Source organism: Vanessa tameamea, chromosome 18, assembly GCF_037043105.1.
Source record: "Vanessa tameamea isolate UH-Manoa-2023 chromosome 18, ilVanTame1 primary haplotype, whole genome shotgun sequence".
NCBI lineage: Eukaryota > Metazoa > Arthropoda > Insecta > Lepidoptera > Nymphalidae > Vanessa > Vanessa tameamea.
The window spans coordinates 4,330,875-4,341,781 of record NC_087326.1 but is presented as its reverse complement, the minus strand read 5'-3'; the positions used below and the strand labels follow the sequence as shown (position 1 = coordinate 4,341,781).

The 10,907-nt window shown below is 34.7% G+C and overlaps 2 protein-coding genes across 3 annotated transcripts in view; both read right to left on the bottom strand.

Moving 5' to 3' along the window:
• Positions 1–5,342: 5,342 nt before the first annotated feature.
• On the bottom strand, positions 5,343–6,376 carry Koko (kokopelli). Its single transcript, XM_026639327.2, has 2 exons — positions 5,614–6,376; positions 5,343–5,491 (listed from the first exon to the last, which is right to left on the bottom strand). Exons 1-2 carry the CDS (start codon positions 6,277–6,279, stop codon positions 5,402–5,404), a joined length of 756 nt encoding a protein of 251 aa, XP_026495112.1. The 5' UTR covers positions 6,280–6,376; the 3' UTR covers positions 5,343–5,401.
• A 2,760-nt stretch (positions 6,377–9,136) lies between these two features.
• LOC113399969 (guanine nucleotide-binding protein G(o) subunit alpha) overlaps positions 9,137–10,907 on the bottom strand; it is a 44,081-nt gene continuing 42,310 nt past the window's right edge. For both annotated transcript variants that reach the window (XM_064217677.1, XM_064217676.1), the window contains exon 9: positions 9,137–10,889. The gene's annotated coding sequence lies outside the window, so the exon portion shown is untranslated. The remainder of the gene's footprint in view (positions 10,890–10,907) is intronic.

Below are 10,907 nucleotides of genomic sequence, written 5' to 3'. Positions count from 1 at the left end.
TATCACAAAAGCAAGTGTTTAAATCAGGATAATTACAGTTATGAACTTTTAGATTAAAGTGGGAGTCAGGTTGTGTAGTTTTGCGGATGGAAAAGGTTACATATTTAGTTTTATTTATATTTAATGTTAACAGATTAGACCTTAACCAGCAAGAAATTCGATGAATTCCCGACTCAGCTATAGAATGTAACTCGTCCCAAGATTTAGCATTAAAGATGAGGGCTGTATCATCAGCATACGTGTAAATTTTGCAGTTTTCAACGTTATAATTACAGAGATCGTTTACATAAATTAGGAACAGGGTAGGTCCTAATACGCTTCCCTGTGGGACACCATAACTGACACTTGAGGGTTGGCTCACATACTCATTCAACTTTAGTAGTTGCTGACGGTCGGTTAAGTAATCCGAGAGTAGTGCGTGGGGCAATCCTCTTATACCAAAATTATATAACTTTTCAAGAAGGATGGGAATGGACACGGTGTCGAAAGCTTTAGCCAAGTCAAGGAACACTCCAGCGCATTTGTTACCAGAATCCAATTGATTGCTTATTTCATTCGTTAATGCTAGAACTGCGTCTTCAGTGGAAATGCTATTTCTAAAGCCATATTGGTTTGAAGACAACAGATTATTATTAGTGAGATATTGTTTTAAGCGATTGTTAATGAGTTTTTCAAAAATTTTAGCTAGTACGGAAATTACAGAGATCGGCCTGTAGTTATCGACATCGTCCCCATCCCCACCCTTATATATTGGTGTTACAATAGCCTGTTTAAAAGGTTTGGGAAAGCAACTGTTTGTGAAGCAAAGATTATAGATGTGACACAATATTGGTACAAGAGTGTGCCTGGCCATTTTAATAAATGACGTAGGAATATTGTCCCAACCAGGAGCAGAGTCACTTGAAAGACTATTTATAATCATATCTACTTCAGTAGGGTCGGTATGGAGGAGAACAAAGGAGTTTATATGGGTGAAGGTTTCTGACAAATTACTGTGAGATGAGGAGGGGGGTGAATCTTTAACTTTTTCAGCCAAATTCCTACCCATATTAGAAAAATGTTCATTGATAAGGTTAGCAGATTGTACAGGGGACGTCGAAAGATTAATGAGTTTATGTGTATTTTCAGTTTTATTTTTACTAATATAACATATTGATTTAATAGCTTTCCAATGTGTTTTAGAATTTTGAGCGCTATCTAGTTTATTTTTTTCATAGCTAGTTTTTAGTTTTCTTACGAGTTTATGACAAAATTTTCTGTACCGAGTGTAAGTTATTTTTAATATCTGATTATCAGGATTCCTTTTAAGTTTTAAATGGAGTTTATCACGATTCCTAAGGCAACGTAAAACACCAGGGGTAATCCAAGGCTGTAAGTGACGTTTTCTGTTAGGTATCGTAATTGTTTTTTTGTTACTATTAAATGCTACCTTTATACTATTCATCAACGTTTCGGTAGCGATTGTCGGGTCCTCAATAGTCAATATATCCACAAGGTTGTTTTTTATATCATTAAAAGCTGAAACATAATCAGTAATAACTTTTGTTTTAAATAAAACTCGGTTATACTTGTATGTAAGATTTAAAAGGACCGTTGAATGATCAGTAGGAGCGTTATTAAGTACAATTGACTTTGCAGATATAGTAGTTTTGAGCATCATATGATCATAACACATTTTGTCGCGAGTAGGTAACCTATGAGCTGGTAAAATTCCATGAAATGCGAGTGTATTTAAATAATTAGGGCAGCTTGGGTCTATACTATCATGTTTAATGTCTATATTGATATCGCCAGTTAGAATAATGTTCTTGAAATTATCAAATCGCTGAAGTAAAGCTTGAAGTGAAAAAATAAAGTCATCCGTATTTCTTATAGAAGGTGTACGATATATACCTATTATCACCGTGTCCGGAAGCGTTAGCACTAGACAAGAAGAATTTTTTATACAAGGTTCCGATACGTTACAATTAAGATTCTTATTTACATACATGATTACTCCGTCACAGCGATTTAAAATATTTTTCGTAAAATATGAGTTATAATTGCTATTTAGAGTAGGTATGGGTTTATCATTCGATAAATGACACTGTCATAACAAGTATATCACATTCTATTTTCAATGATTTTAGTGTTACTTGAAAAGTGTCAAAATTTTTATAAATACTCCTTATATTTTGTGTCAGGATAGTGAGATGATTAGTTTGAATAATATGGGAATAACATTCGTCAGGGTTACACGTTAAAGCCTGGGCAATTTGAAAATTGTCTATATCTGTACTTGTTTGCAGCGTGTTATCCATTATTATATAAGGTTGTATTGTCAAACAATAAATAACCGTGATAAAAGATTTGAGAATTTAAGGTTACAGTTAAATGAATATAGCACGTATAATATAAGGAAAGTAACACAAGAAATCTAACAAAAACCAAATAACTTTCACATAATAAACTTATTAATACGAAATAGATGTGTAGCAGTGTAGTATGAGTGTGTGAACAACTTGAGTAGTTGTATATATGGTGTGCATAGTGATACGAGTTAGTGTATATGAGTATTATTTGTAATATTAAATGTATAGTTAAACATACAATTATTTTGAAGTAGGAAAGAACGGTAAAGTATATAGAAGGAAGTAAGTAATTTTCTAGAGTAACTAGTCATTTGTTAGATTCATACATACTCTTAATTTGTGATTCACTTATAATTTTTATAATTGGAGAGTTTTCATCCTTCCTCACTAACACATCACCAATGGCGGTCCAGCAAAATGTGTAGTTGTTTGTTCTGCTGAATTCTCTGGCTAAGAAAAACAATCTATTACCTTTTTGGGTTAGGTGATCTGATAGAAAAACCGGTGTATTATGGCTCGATAACCCCAAGTGTTGTGCATTTAGTTTATTAGTTTTGTTTTGATTGTTGTACTTTTTAGTGGCTTTCATTATATTCGTTTTCTGTATATATGAACACAGTTCCAGAATTATAGGTTTTTTATCTCCTTTGTTGGACGATCTATAGATATCTTTGATGTCATTTGTTTCGAGTTTAATATTCAGGGTATTCGATAATTTGGTAACCATGTCCATAAGCGAGGTTTTTGTTTCACCGTTTAACTTGGGAACATTTTTAATCTCTAATGAGCATTTACGTTGCGATTTTTGTAAGCTTTCAATTTGGTTTTCTAAGATTTGTATGTATTCTTTATCCTTCTGTTTTTCGCGTTCCAAAGCTTCCATTGCTTTTCTCATATCTTCGTATTGGGCGGACAAAAACGACAGTGAATCTTCGATAGTTTTTAAGGAAGCCGTAAGTTGCGCCCTTTCTCTATTCTGTTCGCACATCCAAGAAGATAACATATCCTTAATGTCGTTCTTAAACTCAGAAAATTCAAAAAGAATCTCTTCCGAGCGCTTACGCTTTATACGGGTGTTTACGAAACTAGTATTCGGTGTAAATTCTTCGTTAACTTCGATCTGACGTAAATTAGACTCGGAACTAGACTTTTCAGGAGTTCGTAACATTTTAATAGTTTACTTATGCAACGTTGACGTTAGGCACTCACTAAGTACCAGGACCACAGAGGACTATGATAGTAGCTTGCGTTAACAATATGGAGGGAAGGTCCAAGCACCAGGCGCAACCGCCCACAGTGTTGATGATTGGTCACTGGGCGGGTCTGATTAACACTCACCACTTCTTGGGCGGATCAAGGAGGAGGGGCTAGTTGACGAGGATGGCTTCTTCTCAGGCTGAAAGTACTCCTGCGCAACCGTTAACAATTTGTATGAACTCCTGCGCAATTATGTGCTCCTAACATTTTAATGGAATTGAAAAATTTTTCAATAAACATATATTAAAATAAAAATCAAAAACACACGGTATACACGTCTACACTTGGCAGTGGTCCGGGGGGAGAGTAATACTTGTATTGTTTTGTTCCGGTTTGAAGGGTGAGTACCGGCACAAGAGACATAACATGTTAGTTCCCGAGGATGGTGACGCTTTGGCGATGTAAAGAGATTTAGATTTCCGCCCATGTCTATGGACAGTGGTCCACCCGTCATCGGCTGGCCCATTAGCCCATCCGCCTACCTATGATAAAATATATAAAAAACATAATTCAATTTTAAAAAATCATAATTTACACCAAAAATTAATTGTAGGTACTTACTTTTCTTATTTAAATAAAATAAAACCCATAGGTGGAATTAAAGTTAATAATATAATTGTATGATTATAGTACTCGTATATATGATTTTCAATGAAATGGCTGGAGTCAATTATTTAATTAACAAAATATATTCTAACTTGTTTATCAGTTATTTCTAGATCAGCTATTTATAATGCCGACTTGTTGGTATGTTGAAACAGTTGCTATTAAAAATTAGTATGTTTGTGGTGCGTATGGATAAATTGTCTCTTTAGTATAGTAGTTCGCTTATGAGGCTGCGTATCTTGAGATCCTTGATTCAAATCAGGATCAGGCCAATATAGGGTAACAGGATTTTTTTAGTCAAGAAATTCTCAATATCAGCTCAGTTTGTAAGTTAGAATAGCTAGCAAACCCGTGCCGCGTAAAGACCATATGAACCCAGTGCACCTCATAGTCGTGTTGACTGCCACACACATTTGTGCAATATATCCCCTGCAGTTAACCGGTGACCTCAAAGGAATGAGAAATCAATTATATAGTTATATTTATTAACTTCTTTCAATATTTTACCTTACTTATGAATTTACGTTTCTGAAATATTTATTAGAAAACCAAGAAAAATGATTTCTCTGCATCTCAAAATTAAAACCTTAAGATTAAAGCATAAAGGTAGTACAAGTTAAAAGCCTATTTCTAATACATGGCAAACAGTTTAGCAAAGATTCACTATTGTTGACAAACAAAATGAATTCCCATAATTTACAGCCATTTATGGCAAAGGTGATGATAAACCTGATTTCTACTATTACAAAAAAAGTATCGAAAGTAATAAACTTATCAATCACAAAACATTCCAACCAATCATTGAAACATACTGACATAACACCTGATTTTATATCAATAATTATCTTTTTTTGCTACAAATTGATAGTGGATATAAAATAAAACTCTAATTCAGAAAGTTCTTTATTCAAGAAGCGATTAAATTTTATAAGTGCAAAAATCTTTATTTACAATAATTATAATTAAAGATTGTGTATCCTATATTTTTGGTTTAAAGTCCTTTTTAATAAACATATTTTGTTAGTCTCAAAATATGTGTTGTTTATATTTACAGTCCATTAAATTTATAATGTGCATTGTCTTTTTTCTGATATGATACATAATATTATGCGTAGAGAAAAACAATACTTTAATTATTGATATATTTATTTTGGATATCTTTTTAAGAACATTCATTTCTTTCTATATCATATGGGTTCTGGTTCTCTACCATATACTTGCATTATTTTTTCCATAATTTCCCAGTTCTTTTCCTTCTGTAAGTCCTTTGTAAATACCTGTAATAATACAATAAAGATAAAAATTAAACAATAGATTGATGCCAATCAAACTGCAGATTTTTCTAGAATTTTAAAATCAATGAAATTTCTAACTTTACTCAAGATAAAAAATTACTAACAGAATACCAGGCAGCATCATCGTCTAATGTGGAGGCCAGTGGAACTGATACTCCTAGCACATGCAATGCCAAAGTCAAGCATGCTACAGCAACATGAGGAGCTCGGTAATCCAATATTAAAGGCGAATGATGGAAGTCTTGCAAGAAGGCCATTGCTGTCCGAGCTATCGGTGCTGATCGCCACTGAGCTACTGGGAACCATTCCTGCAGCGAGCGTAGGTAATGCAGTAAATATCGATGAGGCGATGGTGCGTCCAAGTTAAAACCCAATAAACGTAGAACAAGCAGTTCAGCTTGAGCCACAGAACCTCTCCATGACCAGTATTCTTCGCCTAACTCTAAAGGTCCAGCTCCGCGATTAATAGAATTGTAGGCTACGTTCACGGCGTCTCTTAGCCTCACCGCCTCATCCCGCGACTTCCCAGCAGCACAAAGACAAGCTGTGCAGATGACATAGCAGTCATAATCATTTTTATCTGCTTCTTTAAAAAATTTATGATAAAATATCGCAGCAGTAGCAACGGTTGCCGGCTGTAATCCAAGTTTTATACCGCACTCAAAAATGAAATTTGTTGCTAAACTGTGACTAGGAGCACTTCTATAATCAGGTAATCGCCGATCTCGACGACTACTTTGTAACGCCATTACATCAATCACGTCTTTCATTATTGTTTAGTAGAAATTAGATTTAAATCCAAGCACTTAATACGTAGGAGTTATTGAAACTATAGCAACTATAAGCATAAGCATGCAAAACAAAATTTGACAAGTGAATGCACAGATTACAGATAGCATTACTATAGAGTACAGACTAACGTAAAAAAATTATGTTTTTTTTTATATAAAATATTTTATAGCAAAAAATTATTTTAATGAATTTGATTATTGTTGAGAATGAAAAATTAGAGTAGATAATAAATAACTAAAGTCTAATTTTATTATTTATTATTTCTCATGTATATAATTCACACGGTATGCATCAAAATCAGAAACGTTATAACAAACAATTATCTACCATTCAGAATTTGATTTATTTATATGTGATCTTTCAATAAAACCGCACAACTAAATTTTGAAAATATAAAAAAAAAACTATGTGAAATACTAATACTCCAAAATATTTTTTTTTTCTGAGATTTTATTTTAATTAAGGCCATTTAGATTTTTAGCATTTTTTCGTTATTAAATTGTCTACTCTAAATTGTATTCTAATCGAGGAAGGAATAAAGATACATAAACCTGATGTGAAAATGATAAAGAAATTCATGTGATTTGCTAAAAACACAGCTACATTGTATATTACTAACAGTTCTCGAGTAATATGCCTTTATATACTATACTGTTCCACTTAACTACGTATATACACACGCTTTAATTTTACTTTCAAAGCTTCGTCAACGTTCAAAACCCCAATTTTTTCGCAAATCCATAATGAATATAACAGATTATTGTAGCTCTCGACCAATGATATCGCGTCAATTCGATGTCAAATATTGATTATTTGACTTTTATCCTTGTGGTTGAAATAGACTATGATGACCTATAGCTTTATAGCTATAGGTCATCATCCGACCGAAGATCCCGAGAGCCTAAATGTAGGCCACAATCATTGGGCCATTTAAGTTAATTCATTTTCCAGTCGAGAAGTATCGGTAACAGCCCAGAGTCTTGGAATTACAATCTGAATATTTGTAAACTCCAGTGCCTATAAAAGAACTCTTTTCGGCCGTGGCGGATTTGACCTCTCGTTGATTAAATCATGAGAGTCAGAGATTGTACTTGTGTTTGCGAACTCAGTTGACACTATAATATGTTTCGCAGTTGGCTAGTCTCGTAGTAGTTATATCCGAGGTAGATTTTATAACTGGGAATTTGAAATAAATTGTAAGCACTAAATCGTAGTAAACCTACTCCGTAGGTTACTTTTTGCAATTATAGATGAAATTAAGGATGTGTATGGGGTCAAATCACGCAGTACATCCATTGAATTTTGAAATTCATGAATACCTAAAAAAACCTTGCTGCAGGAGTTACAATGCATACGGTAATGACTCTTATCATATTGTTTAATATATTAATTAAATTCTAAGAATGGTCGAACAAGGTTGGTATTTTTAAATTTTTTGCATTGTCTGAGCGAAAAGCCAACAACTTTGAACCTCGCTAAACATCGCTAATGATTCTGGGCGGGATGACCACTTACCATCAGGTGGCAAAATTGTCCCTACGCCTACCTGCATTAAAATTTGACGCTGTAAGAAATATTAAACATTCCTTAAAATGCCGATAGGCCGCCAAGGGAGCTAAGATTTTATGTCCCTTGTGCCTGTCGTTACTATAATCGGTTATCGGTTTTATGGTAGGTGTAGTCCTACCTCCGTAGTAAAGTAGTTCCTTCTAATTATCTGATATTCGAAGCGATTCTTCAGAGAAACTGCGAAATGTCTGTTTTATATTTGACTGGAACTTTCATTAACTAAGTAAAAAGTCATTTGGAAGAAATATGACATACCGGGACATACCTTTAAACTTTAACTATACCTATAGCATACGTATGTGTATAGTAGTTAAAATAGATATTTTATCAACGGCATGTAGGTTGCTGGCTAACATCAGTGATTTAGGGACAAGTGTCGGCGCGTAAGATGATCAAATAATTCCTTAAAAAATAAGTTCAAGAGGCATTACAATGCCTTTTAGCAAGTACCGGCTTGTATTAATATCGCATAATATTGCCATAGACATATAGGTATATCTTGTAGTAATGCAAGTGAGCCGTATCTGGGATAAGTCATAACGTCATTAAACATAATGAAACATTAATTGCAGATAACTTTCAACACAAAACGTTTTTAATAATTTTAAAAGCGTCATAAAACAAACAGTGACACTTGAAATCGCAATATACAAACAATATGTAATCTAACGTAACAGAAAACTGGCCCTAAACAAAAAGTGTCGTTTTATTACTTAAGTCAATCCTAAGTTTACACAATCATGAGAGTCAAAAGTTGACAGTAAACTTAAAACGACGGTTTAACACTCAAAATAATTGTATTTTATAAACAACGACACGTACTTATCCGTTTACTGTCGTTGAAGGAATAGACGGAGGAGAGGAGTTCGTTAAGTGTCGATCCGCAACTACTGCTTTCTTGATCAACGGCTGCGAATTAAGACACAAGAATCGATGCAAAATGTAAATTCCGCTCTCAGCAAGTAGATAGTGTTAAAATATAAATTTTCTTAAATTTAGTTTAGTAACGGTATTGGAATAAGCGTGAGAGAAATGTATATTTTGTAGTAATGCAAGTGAGCCGTCTACAGATAGCACTCCAGTTTGTAAGTCGAATAGTAATGCTAGGATCTAAAGACATACATGATGCTTTATGTTATGTGTAGCTTAAGTTCATTTTATTTATTCTTTATTTAAAATAAAAATGTATCCTTCCTATTTGTGTGTTTTATCGTCAATGTGGGATGTGGTTGGGATATAAATGAGGTTTAAGAAATAAAACAAACATTATTATTTGAACATAAAAATTAGAATATAATCATTTTCAGTAATTATTTAAAATTATACACTTAAAGTACATTTATAGTAAATTCAATAAAAAATACCAGTGCAGACGAGATACAAAAAAGAGAAAATATTGTTTAATTACATCGTTGGTTAAATACTTCGCTTTCAGTAAATGCATTACAAAAAATAAGTTTTAACGTAAAGAAATAAACAGTTACAAAGTCACTCGATATAGAAAAATAAAGATAAGATTGAATCACATTCAAAAATTACCCACTAGTGACTAAAAATTTTACTCTCTTAAAACGCTTGTTTTTTTTAATAAACGGGACCGCTCGGCGCGCTGTCTTCTGTGAAAGAGTTCGCGGAATCGACCCCACAAGACCCCCCCCCTTCCCCCCGCGGGCAGTCGGACTGCACCTCGCCGTCCCACACACGCGCTACAAGTTAACGTTACATGTCTTCAATTCTAAATAAGGTTCACATCGCACTCGGATTAGTTTCCACACGACTATATCCGGTGCGGCCACACTCGCCCTTACCGCGAATCTCAGACGCGAGTTAGTCAAGAGAACGAAGTTCGTATAAATAGTGAGGTTAGTAATAACTTTGGTAAATATGAATGAAGCACGGTGATAACGTATTCGAGTCTCAGTGACTAAATTACAATGTTGAATATTAAAAAACGAAACTGAACGTCGAAATTCAATGCCTTCGGATCCGAAACACGTCGTAAATGCATAGGGGCATCTATTTCGTCCCGTTCGACGCTAATTTATTTAAAAACTTCATAAACGTCCTCCAGTGACTCTAATAAGCGCAAGAACTCTTGAGCCGCAACATTTCAGTCTTCAAATAAGAAGCCAACGCACAAACCACGTGACGTGACTTTGCCGAAAGGTCGCTTTGAGCTTGCAGACGAGTCGCGAGGGTCGCGGGAGTCGCCGAGTAGTTTGTGCACAATTTTTGTATCCCTAACTAAGGAGACGTCGCGTGTTGTCGCGTGTTGTCGCGTGTTGTGGCGTGTGCGTTTCGGTCACTGTCACGATTCTTATAAACTAAATGTGATTCGAGCGAATAAACAATGCGGCAGTGTACAAAATTTACATCACATTCACTCGAAATATTAAAGCATACAAGTTAATGCTCAGCAAAGGAGGAACGCATCGAAATGCAAAGCGACGGGACGCCCGCTGCGCGCACGCCGGCGGCGTTCCTCTCTAAATGTAGTATGAAGCTTACCTAAATTATGTATCGGGATCGAATGTAGAACTGCGCTAATTATAATTATTAGTTCTGTTTTACATACACATATTGTTACATAAAAAACCTACCTAGCAACAAGCGAGCGCCGGACGCTCGGGCGCGGACCACTCAGTGCCTCTGCGTGCCTCTCCTTACCTCTGCCGGCCGCCCGTGGCGCCCCCCTCCCGCCAGGTGTCCTCGGGCGAGTGGCCCGCGCGGTCACATGTAGGCGTTACATTTTCATTTAAGTAATCACTTTTTACATACTCATAAAACATAAAATGAAATTAAATCACCTAACTATGATAATAGTAAAGGTACTGCCTAATCGCATTATTAATTAATGTTTATTGATACAATTACTGTCCTAACGCTTAAAAGTAAGATGTTTTTTTTTATTTTAGTATTAATAATAAATTATGTTATATAGTTTATATATGTATAATATTGATTACGCCAATTCGCGAGTGTATACAAGTTTATATACTCACATATCTTACACATAATGCTAACAGAACCCGGTCCG

Bases quoted from the DNA above. Each gene is read 5' to 3' on its own strand.
- Koko (XM_026639327.2), bottom strand. From the start codon at position 6,279: ATGAAAGACGTGATTGATGTAATGGCGTTACAAAGTAGTCGTCGAGAT. The intron at 5,492-5,613 runs GTTAGTAATTTT...GTATTATTACAG, and splicing joins ATGATGCTGCCTGGTATTCT to GTATTTACAAAGGACTTACA.